The sequence below is a fragment of the Eurosta solidaginis genome, chromosome 5 (assembly GCF_040869045.1).
Source record: "Eurosta solidaginis isolate ZX-2024a chromosome 5, ASM4086904v1, whole genome shotgun sequence".
In the NCBI taxonomy this organism is placed as follows: Eukaryota; Metazoa; Arthropoda; class Insecta; order Diptera; family Tephritidae; genus Eurosta; species Eurosta solidaginis.
The window spans coordinates 42698145-42717656 of NC_090323.1; the positions used below are offsets into that span (position 1 = coordinate 42698145).

At 40.6% G+C, this 19512-nt stretch overlaps 1 protein-coding gene across 1 annotated transcript; it reads left to right on the plus strand.

Annotated features, from left to right (window-relative positions):
- The first annotated feature begins 13011 nt into the window (after positions 1-13011).
- On the plus strand, positions 13012-19509 carry Atg2 (Autophagy-related 2). Its single transcript, XM_067791182.1, has one exon. The coding sequence runs from the start codon at positions 13261-13263 to the stop codon at positions 19420-19422; it is 6162 nt and encodes a 2053-aa protein (XP_067647283.1). The 5' UTR covers positions 13012-13260; the 3' UTR covers positions 19423-19509.
- The last annotated feature ends 3 nt before the right edge of the window (positions 19510-19512 follow it).

The window sequence follows — 19512 nt, forward strand, 5'->3', positions numbered from 1 at the left end:
AAACGCCAGCATTCGAATTAAGGCAGAAGCGAAGGGAAGAAAGCTTTGGGGATGTTTTAACTAACTCATGTCGCGTTTGTGAAAATAATTTTTGGGAATTTGATTTCTGATTTTGTTTCCATGCCAATTGTACCGAGTCATTCAAATGTGAGCACAATTAAGCAAATAACCGAATGTTGTTGTTGTTGTAGCGATAGGGACACTCCCCGAAGGCCCTGGCGAGTGTTATCGATGTTGTAGATCCTTTGCCGGATGCAGATCCAGTACGTTCCGGTAACAAGCACCAAACATCTCGGGAACGATTTAGTATGACCACATGAACCCTTCTAGTCGATAACATTTGTTGAGTACACTTTTTCAGTGAATGAATTTAATTGAGTAAAGGAAAAATTAAAACGTCACAGTTATTATTCGCCTAAATATCTCCTTGGAGGAAACAATTCCGTTAGAGTATTTTTTGTGTTTTTAATGAACTTATATTCTCTTCTTTGGGCTATTCACGTAGGCATGCTTATAAGGATATCTGTTTATGTGATTATATTTTTTACACTATTAGAAAAACAAACTGCTCTAGACAGAAATAATTTTTGAACAGATACACCGATAATCATAGTGACATAAATAGGTTATTTCGACTTCATTTTCAAGCAAATATATTTTTCCGAGACCTTTTCAGCATAACCTTAAATATAGGAGCCGGTTTTTCCAACATTTTTATTTCGTATAGAGAATCAATCAAAAAATTCGAATTAAAATTTTGATAATTAGTGTTTTTTTTTTTAATTTAATATTTAATGCACAGTTATGAATGATTATAAAATTGTTTTTTTTTTATGAAATTTATTTATGTTAATTGATACTTTTTATTGATTTTTTTATGTTTTTATAGCAAATATAGATATGCATATGTAGTTACTCTTAAATATATGTATCTTTAAACACAAATTAATAATATAAAAATGCTTAAGCCACATTTAAAAAAATTTAATTAATTTTAGAAAATATGCACGATGTTTTAACCTGCCTTTAAATGAGTTTGCATAGTTTTAAACTGGTTTGTATGTATTAACTTTTGTTACAGGGAAATTATTTTCTAAGAAATATGTAGGTACTACTTATATGAATTAAGTATAACGTAAACATTTATCAAAATTAAACAGTCCTTAATATTCACACTCAATGCGTTATGCCTAGAAATGCATAAAATAAATTAAAATATGAAAATCATACCAAAATAATATTTTAATTATCGTTAAATCAATGAGCAGGTAAGTTTCATAACATTATATGCAGGCCCGACGAGAGGGGGGGGGGGGGGGGGGGGACTTCCCCGGGCCCGACGAGAGCGGGCTCGCGAGTTAGAGGTACTAAGACATTTTTCCATGTGCAAATTTTAAGCCGAATTTCAAAAGCAACGAATATTGTTAATGATTTTTTGCTTTATATGAATCTGAAATCGTAAAGTTTTCGTGGTGACACTGATGAAGGTTCATCTTCAAAAAGTCTTCCAACAATACCACCAACTCTGTATCAAAGTCCAGATTATTTAAACGACTTCTATATCGGTACCGTGAATAATGAGTTTTTGCGATCTGAAGAAGTCAACGAAATAATTCGTCTAGGTCATCAAAAGTATCCCGTTATTTTTCCACGTGATTGTCATGACGAGGCATTTCCTACCTCGTTGTTAAACAGAATCTTGCCAAATGGAGAGAAAGTGAAGCGTGACTGGTTAGTATGGAGTGCCATTATCAATGTTTTTTATTGCCTACCATGTCGTCTATTAAGCACCAATGCTTTAAATCGACCTAAAATTTGTTCTGCGGATATTCGAAATTCCAGGTATGGAAGAAGCTATACGATAAACTGCCATTACACGAAAACGCCCAAGATCACATTAAATGTTATATTCAAATGGCCATCTTTACGAAATCTAATTCAAAAGGAAGCTACAATTGATACACTTATCAATGACCAGCTAATCACTGAAACTCAAAAGTGGAAAGAAATTTTGTATAGAATTTTGGACACTTTTTTATTTTTGGTTGAAAGAGGCCTAGCGGCGAAAGTATATACATATCTTGGTGAACGAAACGATGGACATTTTTTGGGCATCTAAGATCTCATAAGCCAATATGATCTGATACTTAGAGATCATTTGGAGAAAGTTAGGATTTCACAACAGCAGCACAAACGTTTACAAGTTCACTATCTTTCCCCAGACATTCAGAACGAGTTTATAGAAATTTGTGCAAAGCACGTGAGGGAAACTATATTAGATCAAGGCAAGAAAGCCTAGTATTTTGCTGTTATCGTTGATGCTAAGCCTGATCTAGTCACGTTGACTACGTTTATTTTGCGCTAACTCCGTTTCAATTCGAAAACAACAAATTTTATAATTAAAGAACGGTTTTTGGCTTTCGTGAATTGTAACCAAAAAAACTGGTCAGAAAACCTTGATTGAAGATTGTCGTGCACAAGGGTACGATAACGGCGCCAATATGAAAGGAGCTTACAACGGAGCACTACGTAACATTCTCGACATAAACTCGAATGCTGATTACTCGCCTTGTGCAACCCACAGTCTCAATTTATGTGGTGTTGATGCTGCAGAATGTTGTACGGCTGCAATTACTTTCTCGGAGTTGTAAAAAAATGTTTTACTATTTTCAGCAGCACTCCACAACGATGGGACATCAAAAAAAATCACCAAGCTCTCTTCAGCCAACAGCCAAATTTGACTGCGCAAGCATACGGCGATGTTACCGGCATTCTCAAGTACATCAACAAGTTCGAATGTATCTTGCTGTCCTCAATTTGGTTCAAAATACTGACTACCATTAATGACAGAAACGTGGTCCTCCGAGCTAGAGACGCCAACATAGATGTTGAGGTCCGACATATAGATGCGTTATTAGCTGATTTGAAGTTGATCAGGAACCAATGGGAAACAATTTTTAACGAATGCAAAACAGTTGCTATTCAATTGAACATCCCGCCAAAGTTTCCGGACATTCGCCCTCACTAGGGTAGGCACCTTGTCGTTGGTGTGAGGGCTTAGCCGAACTTCATAGCGCCCGACTATGAGGCGGAGCTGTTTAGGACTGACATCTACGCAGTTTCGCCTCATACGAGGGCGGCGGGATGTCGGTGACCAAGAACTGCCAACCCCCTAATCCAGGGTGTTATGCGGACCGTGCCTATTGTACGATTTGCAGCCAGGGGATAAATTCGGCTGTATTCGAACGGAGCCTTCCCGATACCGGGCCACCTCGGGAAGTAGTAATGGCCTTACCACAGTAAGGGGCGCTGCTGTGGCGGACGGTTCTTTCCCCGTATATAATACTGGACCGCTGAGCCCGCCTTGTCGGGCAGGTGGTTGTACGACCAAGATGATCGACTCATTACCTGACTGTAATAAAGACGATGTAAAGAGGAGGACTGAGTCGCAATCCAAGGACGACAAATACGAATTAAGCGATGCGTCGGACTCGGGGAGCGAGAGTAGTGCTGATTCAATGAACTCCGTGTTGGAGAAGCACACAAATGAAAACGGAGTAGAAGAGTGGAGACGGGTACGGAGCAGAGGAAGTAAAAGAGCTCTCTCGCAGTACCGTGCAGCACTAAGAATTGTACAACGCTTGGGAGCAGTGGTCGACCCAACAGAAGTGGAGAAGTGGAGCGCTTGGAATGGGCCCATGAAGCGGTAGAAGTAGGTCGAAGGCAGTTCAAAAGGTTTGCTGCGAGAAACCCTCGGTTCTGCAACCGGTACGAGGAGGAAGAAGCGCCGAATGGCAGAATGAAGAGGCAACGTTCGGCGGAAGGCGACAAGCCTACTTTCAAGAGGCAGAAAGGACCCAGTCCTAGAGCCGCGAGGCAGGGCAGTCGCATAGACAAGACAAGTAGGCCCAAAGCTGTAAGACAGATGGGCTCCAATAGCGAGGTAGCAACTACTTCGAAAGCTGCGAGTCAGAGGGAAGTTCCAATTAAGGAAGTAGGAGATAAGCCAAAGGGAGATAACGCTAAGGCTCCGGCTTTCTCGGAGGCGCTAAAGGGAGTTAACGCTAAGACTCCGGCTTTCTCGGAGGTGCCAAAGGGAGATAACACTAAGACTCCTGCTTTTCCCGAGAAGATGAGTGATGTGGCAAAGCAGTCACTGACTGTGGCGCTGGTTGATCGTAGCACTCCTTTCGGACAAATGACTACTGAAAGGTGGAGATCTGTGGAAAGGGAGCTTATTAGCTTAATGCTTAAGACGATGCGGGAACAACCAAGTAAGCCCCTTCCAACCTTTGATTCGGGGGGATGGTATAACGGTGTGAAGATGATAGCGTGCGACAACATCGCGAGCTTGCAGTGGCTGGAGGAAGTGGTTCCAAACCTCCAAAGGCAAGGCACGAACGCGCGGTTTGAGGTGGTGGATAAAGCGCAAATCCCCACGGTACCAAAAGTTAAGGTATGGATACCATGTGTGATCGGAGGATACACTGCGACTTCTGCAGAATCAGAATCCGAACATACCGACACAGGATTGGAAGGTACTTACTGTATCTCGGCCTACCGAGGATGGTCAGTTCTACATCTTCCAAATAAACAAGCAGGCGGAGGATATTTTGTACACGCAGCTTGGTAAAATGTCCTTTGGCACTGGCAAAATTTACATGCGACTCAGGAAAAGAAGGATAAAAACCCTAACACGCTAGAGGTGGGCGAAGTCGAAAAGGACCTCAAAAGCCTAAGGGAAAAAAGACAGGTGGAGGTCCCCGACGTCACCACGAACGTGCTAGAAGAGGACCAACCCCTAAATGGTGCTGTGACTCGCACAGAGGAATACCCTGCACAACATTCACGAGAGGCTGAAGGGGACTCGAATACTCTAAACCAAAAGGGCAAGGGGAGGACGACGAAGGTGCTGGAGGGGGACAAACAGCCCAATGGTGCTGCGAGTCCTACAGATAAACCTCCAACACAGTAAAGTGGCGTCGAGCGAACTCCTAACACTTGAGGAGGGGTCGTTTGACGTGGCGCTGATCCAGGAGCCGTGGCTCTCATCGGGAGGAAAGGTTTCTGGACTTAGCTCGCGCGGGTTTGGCGTTTACTACGTAAACGGAAGGACGGGTGCGAGCTGTAATAATGGTAAGGAAACAGCTGCATTCATATATGCTGCCTAATTACACCACTGAGGATCTCGTAGCGGTGGCCGTTGAGCAAAAGAATAAGCAGGCATTTATCCTGGCGTCCTGCTACATGGCCCATGCTGCGGAGGTCCCACCGATGGAGTTCAAAAGGCTAGTACAGGAGGAAGGGCGCAAATGGTGGTTGGTCATAGGCGCAGATGCAAATGCGCACCACAATGCATGGGGAAGAGCAGATACGAACGAGAGAGGCGAATCTCTGTTTTGTTACATCCTGCAAACCAATTTGCAGATAGCCAACAGGGGAAATGTCCCTACATACATTGGTCCAACATCCAGGAATGTTCTGGATATTACATTGAGCTCCGAGCATGATATATCAAGGTATGATTGGATGGTTCTTGATAGACCATCCTTCTCCGACCATGCGTATATCAGCTTCAACATCTCCCTAAAGAGGGTAGAGAAGGGAGGAACCTTAGAAACCCTAGGTCGACGAACTGGACATGTGGAAACAAAACTGGGACAACCCAAAGAGGTTGCTAATGTAGAGGAACTGGAGGAGGCGAATGAATTCCTAACAAGGACGCTTATGACTGCGTATAACAAAGCTTGCCCTATAAGAAGATTCAGAGGAAAAGCAAAGCCGCCATGGTGGAGCAACGAGCTGAGTCTTCTAAGAAGTCAGGTAAAAGAAATGTTTAAGCTCGCAAAGACCGCGGAAAGCGAAGCGTGTCGGGACGAGTACAAGGATCTACTGAGGATCTACAAGCGTGAAATTACCAGAGCGAAGAGAAACTCATGGAAAAGTTTCTGTACGGACATAGAGTGCTCCAGCGAAACAGCACTGTTGAAAAAAGTCCTAGCAAAGGGAAACATAGTCCAGGGACTAATAAATAAAGATAACGAGGAATGGTCACGTAATAGTGAGGAATCCCTTGAGGTGCTTCTCGATACACATTTCCCATCGGGAGACGGTTTAGAGGAGCCAGCAGACATCACTCACACTTCGATCACGGAGCTAGTAGTGCCGGGCTTGGTGACCGATACCAAGATCGAGTGGGCAGTGAAGACGTTTTCTAAGTTTCAATCGCCGGGCCCAGATGGTATATTCCCGGCCATGCTACAAGTCTCAAGTAGGGCGGTCGTGAAATGGCTTAAAATAATATTCGATGGGTGCATACGACTGAATCATGTACCGCACTCTTGGAGAACAGCTCGTGTAGCTTTTCTACCAAAGGCGGGGAAGATCGGTCACGTGTATCCCAAAGACTATAGACCCATTAGCTTAACATCATTTCTGCTCAAAACCTTTGAGAGGCTGATAGATGTGTACATAAAGTCCAACGTGGATGAAAAGCTGCTCTCCACAACACAGCATGCGTACACCAAAGACAAGTCTGTAGACACCGCATTGCGTAGGGTGCTAACAGGCATAGAGAAATCCCTGGAATATAAGGAGTATGCTCTAGGAGTCTTCTTGGACATTGCCGGGGCTTTCAATAATGTTGCAAAATGGGCGATTATGGATGGTCTTAATTACATTAAAGTACATCCTGCCTCAATCAGATGGATCGGCTGCATGTTAAATTGCAGAAAGATTACATCACAATGGGGATTGTACGAGGCCACGAAATCAGTGGACAGGGGCACGCCGCAGGGAGGGGTGCTATCACCTCTGCTGTGGACGCTGGTCATGAACCAACTGCTCAGGCAATTCGATGAGGGACCCGTAAAACTTACGGCTTACGCAGATGACGTTGCAATTGTCATAAGTGGAAAGTGTCTTCCAACGATTAGTTCTTTGATGGATCGGGCGCTTCGCGATATTCATACCTGGGCATCTAATGTCGGATTGAAAGTCAATGCGGAGCAGACGGATATGGTCTTGTTTACAAAGAGGTACAAGGTCCCAAATTGGACCAGGCCTAAGTTAGGAGGGGTGACCTTACAGGATAAACCTTGCACAAAATATTTAGGAATCATCCTAGACAGTAAGCTGTCATGGAAGCTCAACGTGGAGGAGAGGGTCAAGAAGGCCTCAACGGCACTCTACGCATGTAAAAGAATACTGGGGTGTACGTGGGGCCTATCGCCCTCTCTTTCTCATTGGGTTTTTACAGCGATTGTATGCCCTATTCTATACTATGGAGTTCTTGTTTGGTGGAAAGCCACACAAAAAACAACATACCTCAAAAAATTAGAGGGGGTATGCAGACTATCGATGCTTAGCATTACGGGAGCCCTGAAAACAACCCCGACGGCTGCATTGTATGCCATTTTGCACATCCCACCTGTAGACCTGGTAGCAAAGAACAAAGCGTTAACGACCGCAACCAGGCTCGGTGCTACGGGGCAGCTTGAGCGCCGACCATATGGCCATAGTAGTATAGCGTCATCAATCACAAGACGAACAGACTACATGATTCCCTATCTGCGCTTCGAGGGAGATCATAAGGCCACAATAGAGGTCGACGGTTGGCGCAAGGGTGCGCAAATGGCGGACGAGGCGATACATGTGTACACCGATGGTTCCAAAGTAGTGGAAGTAGTAGGATCTGCGGTATACTGCGCTGATCCGGAAATAAGCAGATCCTACAGGCTGCCGGATTACTGTAGCGTTTTCCAAGCGAAAATATTAGCCGTAACCAAAGCAGTAGAAACCCTGGAAGAGAATAGCTTAAGCTGCAACCGTGTTAACTTTTATATTGGCAGTCAAGCAGCAATTAAGGCAATAATCTCGCATAGCACAGCATCTAAATGCGTGTTAGAGTGTAAGCAGTATCTGGAGAGAATCGGGACAGGGAGAAGCATACATCTATATTGGGTTCCAGGGCACATGGGAATAGATGGGAATGAAAAAGCGGACGAACTAGCTAAAAAGGGCGCATCCCTTGAAGCTTGCTTCGTAGATGTCCCAATTAGATTGGGCGAGATTAAGCGAAGTCGAGAGGTGCACATGATCGGCGGGGCTGTAAAGTGTCGAAGATTATGTGTAGGTCTTACAACCTTAGACTAACACAGTTACTCCTATCATTAAAAAGAGAGGACTGTAGACTCATGACGGGTATTCTGACTGGACACTGCCTGCTGGCGTCACATGCCTTTAAACTAGGCTTGGTCAGTGATAGCAGATGTTGGAAGTGCGGGTTGGAGGAGGAAACGATCGAGCACGTTCTGTGCTCGTGCCCTGCACTTGCCAGGCTAAGACTCGAGCTATTAGGTGGGATACAGCTGTCAGATCTAACATAAGTCCCGGTTTTTCATAGGGTTTTTCAGTTTGGTCGTTAAAACAAACTTCTGGTAACACTACGGACTCAATCAGTCTATGTGAGGTCCTCATGGACCGGCCAGTTCAACCTACCTACCTACCTTCCGGACATTCGAAAGAGAAAACCCAAAAGACGTTCTGAAGATAATTTAAATGAGAAGATTACGGATGATTCAGAGTCTGATTTTCAAAACAACACATTCCTGGTGATCGTCGATTCGGTGATCACTGGCATTACTGAACGATTTGCAGCTATGAGAAATTTGAGCGAGACGTTTTACTTTTTGTGGCAATTTGAAGACATGGATGAAACTACGGCAAAATTTGTCGAAAAATACAAGTCGGACATTTCTCAAAGCTTAGAATACGAAATAATTCACTTGAAACACATTTACGAAGCAAATTTTGATAAAGGTCTGTCACCATTGGAATTGCTAAATGCCATCTACATATATTCAAAATCTGTATACGATTTTCCCCAACATTTCTGTTGATTTACGTATCTTTTTAACCATACCTGTCACTGTAGCTAGTGCAGAACGTTCCTTCAGCGTCCTTTCAAGAATCAAAAACTTTCATAGATCGTGTTCATCTCAAGAGCGAGTTTCAGGACTTGCCACGCTTTGTGTTGAATCCGTTTTGGCAAGACAGTTTATTAAAATTTATAATCATTATTAAATTTATCAGAAATGTATTAAAATGTTACCAGATAACTAGAACAGATAATTTAAAACAATTAGTGGTAAAAGAGGGTTTTATTTCTACGTTACAATAAAATAGTATAAATAGTAAATATTCTGTGTTAATTTTATTGTCAGCTGTTAGTCCAAAAATCATTTAGTTGATGTGGCAAAAATTTTTTTTTGATGTAATCCATCAATGATGATTCATGACTGAGACGTCATTAATTCAAATTTATCAAATGTATTAGTGGATTTTTTATAGGGGGCCCGTAAATTGTTTAGTACCGGGCCCGGATTTTCTCTACGGCCCTGAATATATGTACCGACTTCAGCTACCTAAATACCGTGCTGGCCACCATTCGGTACTGTTATAATTTACTTTACATCTCTAAGATCATATGTCAATAAACAACTAATTCCTTCGAAATTCGCATCTCAGCTGGTTCCAGGAAAACGATGCTGCCAATCTGTAGCATTTTCTTGACGCAAGGGAAATTTTGAAGTATTCGTTTTTTTTGGTTATAAATAATTAATACACTGAGCAAAATTTTTAAAAGGAAAAAAACCTAAGTATAAAGACTTGGTATCCTCGGAAAACAGTGCTGTTAAAGAACAGAACGTTTGCTTATACTCACCGTCATTAGCGGCACCGCTTGTTTGTAAAGCTGAAAGAGCTTATTCAGCCGGTTGCATCGATGATCTTTTGACCTAATTGATTCTTTTTCCTGTTTTTTTTTTGCTTGCTTTTTTTTTATTTGTAAATAGATTTTCAAAAATAAATTTGAAGATTGAATATTTGTTTATTTTTTAGATATTTGAAGAAATATTCACCGCTTTCGGATTAGCGGGTGTTGGGGGAGTTAATGAACGAGTTTCTACCGTCATAACGACCGTAATATTCTATGCACTGCTGCTATTTTACGTTACGGTGAACTTCAGCATATACTTAGTTTCCACATAATTACTTTTACATTGCAGCATTTTTGACAACGTACTCTACCGCTATGTACTGGCCGGTATATAACGGCACCGCTTTCGAGGAAACCAAACCTTCGCCGCTTCTGACATTGTTGACGTTCTTTCGCATAGAAAACATTTTCAAATTACTAAGTTGCACATATATGTAAACAGTTTCTCAAACAAACCCCAATTCGAATATTTTATTTTGCTATGTCCTTTTATTTTGATATTGATTTTTAAATTTAAAATTGCGCACAGACTTCAAAAAATAAATCACGCTTGACAAGAGAGAACGGATATACCCTATAAGTGTTTTATTATGATGAACTTTTGCAGCCATTGTAGAGTCGCGTTATTGGCGCAGGTCATCAGTTTAACCCCATTGTACCATAGCGCTTTATTCGGTTCATTATGAATCATTTTAATCATCCGACTAGTAGGATCTTCAGATTTTGGTAGACATCTGCCGTTGCTGTAATGTACTGCGGTGTCGGAAAGGCTCCGTTCAAATACAGCCCAAAATGCTACTTGGCTGCATATCGTCCAATAGACACCGTCCGCATAACACCCTGCATTAGGGGGCTGGAATTTGATCAGCGACATCCCGCCGCCCTCGTATGGAGCGAAACGGCGAAGATTCAGGTCCCTTAACCACTCATCCCTATACTCAGGCTTCATGGAATTCGGCTAAGCCCTCACACCAACGACCAGGTGCCGTCTATGGTGAGAAGATAATGATAAGTACGAGGAAATTTTACAAAGCGAAACCATTTGTTGCCATTTTTTATAAAAAAAAACCCCAAGCTAATTAGAACCCAAAGTGGTTAGTAATGCTCATATAAATCATATTTGGGTTTTAAACACTATTTTACAAAGCACTATAAACTGTCTCTATTTATTATTAATTTGGTTGTAACCATTACAAAATGTAACGTTTTACAAGACGGTGCACCACCCAATTTTAACAGAAATTATCAAAGGTGGTATCAAAAGACGCGTCTCGATCTCCGTTTTAAGAATCCGAAAGCGGAAATCAATTTCTGTCGAAAGTTATTCACAAAAAATCGTAAAATTACCCCGAGAGGGTCCGAAATATGAGGCCCGATCCATAGTTTTTTTTGCATAGAACAACTTTCTGTGTTGGCGGCCTTCGGCCCTGCTTATAAAAAATTACCCTGGGTAGGTGCGACACCGGTTTGGGGATTAAAATTAAATGCGCGCAGAACACCTTTCTGCATTAGTATATGTGTGTGTGTACAACAAATCTGGCAAAAAACAACAACCACATGAAAATTTGAACCGATTTTTTGCTTATATCTTTTGACAGGCATAAAAAATTTAATTTTCGCTTTCGGATTCTAAAAACGGAGGTCGAGACGCGTCTTTTGATAGCACGCTTTGATAATTATTGATTAAAATTAGGTGGTGCAACGTCTTGTAAAATGTTACCCAAAACGTTTCTAAGAGATTATGTGTAAATTAAATTCAAACATTTTTACCATGCCATCGTCTTTCGTTCGTAAAATTTTGTTTAAATCATCAGCCGTTCTAGGTATTCACCCCTATTCTGCATTTCGATTACGTTCCCGTTCTACGCTCCGCTCTAATCGAAGTTTGGTATTCTGCATTACGACGGAATCGTAAAGAGAAGAGGAAGAGCAAATAATTTTTCGAAATCAGATGTTGGTACGGAATGTGTGAACATTGGAAAAAAATAAATTAAAGAAAATTTGTAAAAAATACTGAAAAACGTTTATATTTTATTATCCACGCAATTTTGTACAAAAAAAAGCAATAGAAAATATTGCCGCAGTGTTATATTTTTTTGAGTGAACTACTTTCATAATTGTAAGTGTGCTTTGTCGTTGTTTTGGCCAATTCCCTGCCGTGGCCACCAAGTTTTGTTAAAACGGATTCCTGCACGAATATAGTTGACATTTTCTGAATTTTAAGGATGCTAATTTCATTGCACTGGCCTAAAATACTTTATAAACGTTTATTTATTCTTTCCGCAAGGATTGTTTACGTTTTCGCTTCACCTTCCTCTACGCAGGTAGCTTGCTTTGACATATAACTGGACCCAACGAACGGACACAACATATAGCTGTCTATTATAATGGAATCAATAGCCGCGGCATTATTTATAGAGTTGGAAAGCAACGCATACGAAAACTGCCAGGCGAGAATGGAAAGGCAAATATTGCGAAATTTGTGTAATCCATTTGAGATGAGTGACGAATTGTAAGAAATTGAACTTAAAAGTGGTAAAGTTTAATGACTTATTTTCTTATTTAGGTTCAAAAAAACTTTCGACTTAACAAGGATGCTTTCAAGTATGTGTTAGATACTTTTGCGGGGCAAATACGTCCAAGGACTTCGACATCAAATTGTTGTTTTTGACCTGGAAACGTATAAAAAACAATCATAATCAAACCTTTTACGTTTCTCAACAAGTTTTACTTATATTTTTGCTAAAATTCTGTTATAAATTAATAAAAAAATAAAAAGAAAATATTTTTCCGCCAACCAATTTTCAACGTAGAAAAACGGAACTACGATCGAAATGCAGAATACACAAAATCGAACGATTCGAAGTTGGATCGAAAGAGATTGGAACACAGAATACCAAAATCGCCAAATCGAAAAAATTCCAATCCAAGTCGAAATGCAGAATGGGGCTCATTAATTCATGGATGATTTGCAAATGCGTTTAATTTAAATAATCTCCCTAAAGTCTAATAGTGTCATTGTATTACCAACGAAGCCGAACAAACCAAAAAAGTACCTTTTCGCTAAACATATGGATGTGGTAGCACTGTTTTCATCTGAAAAATATTTACCTGAAAAACGATAATAACTTCGTCGCATATAAGTGTAAAAGTAAGACCATAGTGTACAAGTACAAGTGTGTTGACTTATCTGTCAAGCATTCTGACAGGCACTCGCTAGATTCGGAATGACAGCGAATTCAAAATGGATACCATTACCGAATGCTCCGAATGATTGAAAAATTGAAAAAGTCCATACGATTGGTAGTCAAAAATGTTGTCGTTGAGACCAAAAATGCGACTCTAGACCTGAGATTTCCATCAGGTGAGCGAGGCTGTTTGTAGTTTTGACGTTTATCGCTTAGTGAACACACTTGGTATAGGTACACTATGAGTAAGACAAAGCCTATATATTTTAGTTTTAGAGTGATATAAAAGCCAGGATGTCGTGGTTTAATGTGTGGACGGGCATCAAAAATAAAACATGTAGATATCTTTTAGAACGTTATTTAGGACAATTCCTTGAGGGAAGCATCAATTTGCAGCAGCTCAAAGTTGATCTTTACAATGGTAAAGCTACAATTAAAAATGTATCACTAAATGTGAATGCATTCAATAAACTATTCGAAGATCAAGGATGGTCGTTAGAAATCATCAGTGGACACATTGGACTACTCACAGTCACTGTGCCGTGGAATGCATTAATGTCTAATAATAGTTACATAGAAGTTGAAGATGCGTTCATAGTAGTAAGACCAGTTCAAAGGCAAAATACAGGTGCGTCCATGTTGGAATCAATGTGGTCATCAGCAAGTAGCTCTATGCAATTAGCTGAGGAGTGTATGAAACAAAAAGATGATGATTTCGATGACAATACAACAACAGAAATCGATAATAAATCATTAACGGGCCTAGAAAAGTTCGCAGAAACTATAGATAATATATTGAATCGCATTAAAGCAACATTCACAAATACAACTTTATGCTTGGAGTATCACGCTGCGAATGGTACAAATGCTATATCACTATGTATCGATATAAATAAACTATTATATGAAAATGAAACTGGTTGTGAGCGTTTGTCAAAGGATGCTGTACAACAACAACAACAGCAATATAGCGCTTATAATACGAATCGAACAGCATCACTGCCTGGCAGTGTAGAACCACCTGGTCATGCTGAGGACGAAAATATTTACTTGCTGCCAATGTTCGCAAAGCACAATATTAGCATAAGAGGTTTGCGTATATATACAGAAGAACTGAAGGTTTGCGGCGAAGAACACTTAGATAATACAAATAATGGTGCTGGTGCTACTATACCTATACTCGAAATAAATGAACATTTAAATATGCGCATTAAAATGAAACAAGCTGAAAGCATAAATGGACCAAAAGTTGTGATTGACACAGAAATGGGTGCAATCTATATGCTACTAACGCCAAGGCAAATACATTTACTCGTTAAGTTGATGGACGCATTTCAAGATGAGCCATATGAACAGCATGACACAAATTTAGATGCGGGAAGCTATTGTGGTGATGCGCCGAGTGAGCACGGTGGTGTTATATATGCGCGGCGTGGTGATGACATTGTTGAGTTGGGTAATTGGATGGATTGTGACACGCTGCACAATACAAACACCAGCAGCAAAAGAGATAACACGTTACAACAGCATATACGTACAGCAGGTTTGCGTGATATAACCAGAGGAGGTTACTCACCGCCTAGCAGTTCGATGAGCTCGAGCACAACACTAACTGGCTACTCTAGATGGCAACGCAGACCAACAACAAATTTGGATTATACTGGTGAAATATTAAAATTTTCATTGAAAATATGCTCTTTTGTTGCAGTCGTGCTAATGGAGGATATTTTAGTAGAAAGCAGCAATAATGCACAAAGTCCTTTAAATAAAAGTAGCGAAGAAGCTATGATAAATTTCGCTGATAAATTCTTTGAGTGCACGCATCAAATACATGATAATCAAGTGGATACGAGAAAGTTGACTGAGGGTAAAAATCATATTTACATACGCATAGCGACAATAATTTCGGAAGGTAGTCAACATAGAATTAAACATTTGATTTTATCAAATATTAATTTCATAGCACAAAGATTGGAGTTATTCGAAGTGTTGAGCGGTAAAATCACTGAACTCATAACATTTGAGCGCCCTGATGGTTTAAATACGGCTGACCTCAGCATTAACATCAAATCGGAAGCAAATGCAAAAACTTTAGACATTCTCTTGCAGAAATGTCAAATCGAATTTGATATATCAATTTATGATCGCTTAAGCGCTATCTGGTGCTCATCGCCATTTGATACATTTTCTACGCCACTACAAACGCCTTGCTATTACTTAAAATCAGAGGCAACAGCCACCACGAAATGCACTGTAACTATAAATGTAACTGCACAATCATTAGAGTTAAAATTGCGGTTTCCCATTTACGATGCCAGACCAATACACGATCCCCAACGCGTGCCTTGGTGGCAACAAAATATACGCGCTGATTATATACTCCTAACGCTCGAATATTTGAATATGAAAATAGATGCAGGGGGTTTGGAACTGCTTTCCAATGAGCTAAATGTGCATTATGTTGCAGAGAATGAGGAGCAAAAGATTTGGTTATTAAAAACAAGTTCCAAAATTGCAGCGCGCACAAGTAAAACAAATAAATTAGACTTTTTAAAAATTACAATAACAATACCAGATGATTGCTACTGGACAAAGTTAAAACGTAGCAGCCTAGATGCCCTATTATATGGCAACAGTAGCAGCGCAAATAAAACGAAAGCACAAGCCACTGATAGGTTACCCTTCAGCGCTAAGTATGTATGTCGCGAAAGCGATACGCTGCATAACAAACATGATGCAACAGAATCGGAGACCATATTACTGCCTGGCGAAACAGCAGAGTTGGCTGAGTTTTGTGCCAATACAATGCTCAGCGCGAAAATACAAGTACAAATGCATGTACCCTCGATAGAAATTTTCTTGGAGTCCAAGCAATTCTATGAAATCATATACAATCGCTTCAATACAGATATCTTCATGTGGGAACCCAGTTCTCCTATACTGAGCACAAATAATGCACAGAGCACGTCAGAAAATAAACAAAGCATACGCAATATAACAACAGCAACGGCTGCACATATAATTCATAAACAAATAAATGAGCGCACGGCGGCATCTGATGACTCTGACGATGCGGATAGTGACACAACAAGCAGTCGCACTAAAATCAATCTAAATAATATATCAATGACAGAGAGCATATACTTCTCATTACATGAAACAGCTCCAGTGACGGCAGAAGAATGCGATAGAGAAGAGCCTGCTTTACAAAAGAGTGCTTTTGCTATAGAAATTGTTATTGAGAACGGCACGCTTGGTTTATGTGTGCCCGTACGCAATAAAGATAATAAAGCCCTAACAGATGGTATAGGTAAAATTGATTTTATGTTTAATGATCTTAAAATATTTTCAGTTAACGGCTATAATGATAATAAGGATCTTTGTTATTTATGTTTACAATTAAGTGATTTTCAAATGCAGCACTGTGGACTATACACAGCAGGCGCTTCTGCAGGGAGTAAAATGTTGCACACGCTCTATAAAACACCGCAAGGTCTAACAAAATCGAATCAAACAAAAATTAAAGAACGTGAAATGTTCTCTATGGTAATCGAAACAAAACGAGTCCCAGATCAGCGTATAAAACGTTTAAGATTGTCTACTGGCGTGCAACAGACTACGCTGCGCTACTACACCATGTTGGGCAATCAGTTTTGGTTGCATCAACTCATAGATTTCTTTGATGTACTTTATTATCCCATAGACGGTTATGTGCCATTTGGTGTAGTCATTGAAATGCAACTACATTTATGGAATTGTGCAATCGATTATAGACCCAAGAATTTTGAATATCGCGCACTTATAGAGCTAGGCGCTTTCACTACAAGTACTAATGTAATATCCGCCGCAGCTGGTTGTAATTTACGTTTCATAATAGAGGATTTCATTTTATCTTTAGCGCCGTATGAAGAGACAAAGTTGCAGCACAAGCTACTTATCGATTCCAAGCAGTTGGTGCCAGTACTAGATATAGGATTTTTTGATATTTCACTTAGATTGAATGAGCATGCACGTGATAAATATCCAAAATTTGATTTGCGCTGCTCCATGCATGATGCACATCTACGCACATGTTGCGATTCTGCTAAAGCACTTGCGCAACTTATTGAACATTTGGCAAATGATGGTGATGGTGTTGAAGCGGATACTGCTACTGCTACAGCACAAACAAGCATAACAACACAATCGAGCGAATGTAGTAGTGGCGTTGGTGGTGATAATGCTAGTGTTGATTCATCAACGCGTCTGTCAGATGAAGAGCTGCAGCGGCGGCTGCGACGTGAGAGTGCGACGCAACAGCAGCTGGAGTTGAAACAAGAGCGTGTAAACTTAATGATGGCTGAGGCACTCTGTGATACTGTTACCATATCGAAAATACCTACAACATCAAAGCACACAGCATTCAGCACAGTTTATGGCATAGAACCTTACTACTTTCCAGATGAGCAGCAAACAAGCGAATCGGAAGTGGATTTGGAAGAACAAATGGAATTTGCAGAAATAAAGAACTTTGAGCAACATGTCATGTTACAATCATATACGGCAATTGTACCAGTTGAAGATGATGTACTACCGCAAGTCAAGTCCGATTTGGGTGATGTAAATATTCCAGAAGTTAAATATCAAACGCAGCAACGTAAGCCCAGAGTGCATGAGGAGGGTTATTGTGTTATAACCGAGGATGAACTCCAATTAATAAAACAATGTGGCATAAAAAATTTAAAACTAACCGAGGATCCTATATGCATAGTCGACAATCACTTCAGTTTGCCTACAAACAGAGTAGATTTACTGAAAGCGCCAGATGATTTCCCCACGCCAGTATCGCGTTACACGCTTTGTGAAATGACTATTACTTGGCATTTGTATGGTGGACACGATTTTCCGCACACAACCAACACAGAAGATGTTACCTCCAAAAAGGAGTTAAGTCATTTGCGCATGTCTGATGCCTATAGACATGGCGTATCATACTCTAAGGGGGATACTACGGTGCATGCGATTAAGAAACCGCGCGATATCTCATGGAAATCATTGGGTGGTGAGCAACGCAATCATGAAGTAATCGTTGAAATACAACTGACAAAAGCACGTCTATCACACGAAATCTATCCAAGCTATACAACGCAGGCGTCACGTCAGGTGCTTGTAATCAATGACATTGAAATAAGAGATCGTTTGCAATCATCAGAAATAAATAAATTTCTCTATCATCCAAGAGCGCAACAAACACATAAGAGTCCACAGCAAATGTTGGTGATAAAAGCATTGCATATACGCCCGCAACCCAAATTGAGCGCATCTGAGGAGTGTTCGTTACGCATTTCGTTGCTTCCGCTCCGTCTGCATATCGACCAGGATACATTAGTTTTCTTAGCTGATTTCTTTACCAATATCGGTGATAACACGAAAGAGCCACAAACAAGCGCAATCACTGTTAATAATCCACCAACGCCAACGCATGAGCCACAAGCGCCTATATTGGCTGTGGAAGGCGTTGATACAATCTCCAATTTGGATGATGAATTACAGGCAAGAGAATTGATTTCAACAAATCTTGACTTACTCGAAAATGAGGTGATAAATAAGGAGGCGCTTGATGAAGTAGTAGAAACAAAGCAGAAATCAGCACCCATATATTTTCGCGAGGTGTCATTTAGCCCAGATGTACCCATACGCTTCGATTATCATGGACATCGCGTAGAGTTATCACGCGGTCCCATTGCCGGTCTTCTTATGGGTTTGGGTCAGTTACAATGCTCTGAAATACGTTTAAAGAAAATTGTACATCGTCGTGGTGTTTTGGGTATTGAAAAATTAGTTACTTATTTATGTAAGGAATGGTTGAATGATATCAAACGTAATCAATTACCAAGAATTTTAAAAGGTGTCGGGCCCACATATTCATTTGTGCAATTTGTTCAAGGTGTAATTGATCTATTTCGCCTACCAATTGAACAATATCAACGGGATGGTCGTATAATACGTGGTCTACAATTAGGCGCACAAAGCTTTACTGCAGGTACCGCATTGGCTGCTTTGGAAATAACAGCACGTGTCATACAATTACTACAATTTACAGCTGAGACTGCTTTTGATTTGGTTTCCTCGGGTCCTTCCATAGCCACCGTTCGTCGTAAGCATCGTAAGGATAAAAAGCGACGTACACATCGTCCCCAAGATATGCGTGAAGGTGTGACAAATGCGTACCTGATAGTGAAGGAGGGTATAAATGATTCAGCTGCGACACTCATTGAAACAGCAGTGGCTGAGCATGATCAAAAAGGTTATACGGGTGCAGTGGGTGCTGTTATGCGACAGATACCGCAACTGGTTGTTTGCCCGGCGGTTTTGGCTACACAGGCTACTACAAACATCTTAGGCGGGGTGAAGAGCTCACTTGTACCTGAAGCTATGGTGGAGGCGCGTGAAAAATGGAAAACTGAGAATGATTAAATAAATATTATTTTATCTATGTATGTATGGAACCTTTTAAGTCTTTAAGATTGATGCATTATAATAAACAGATTTTATACGTTTAAATGA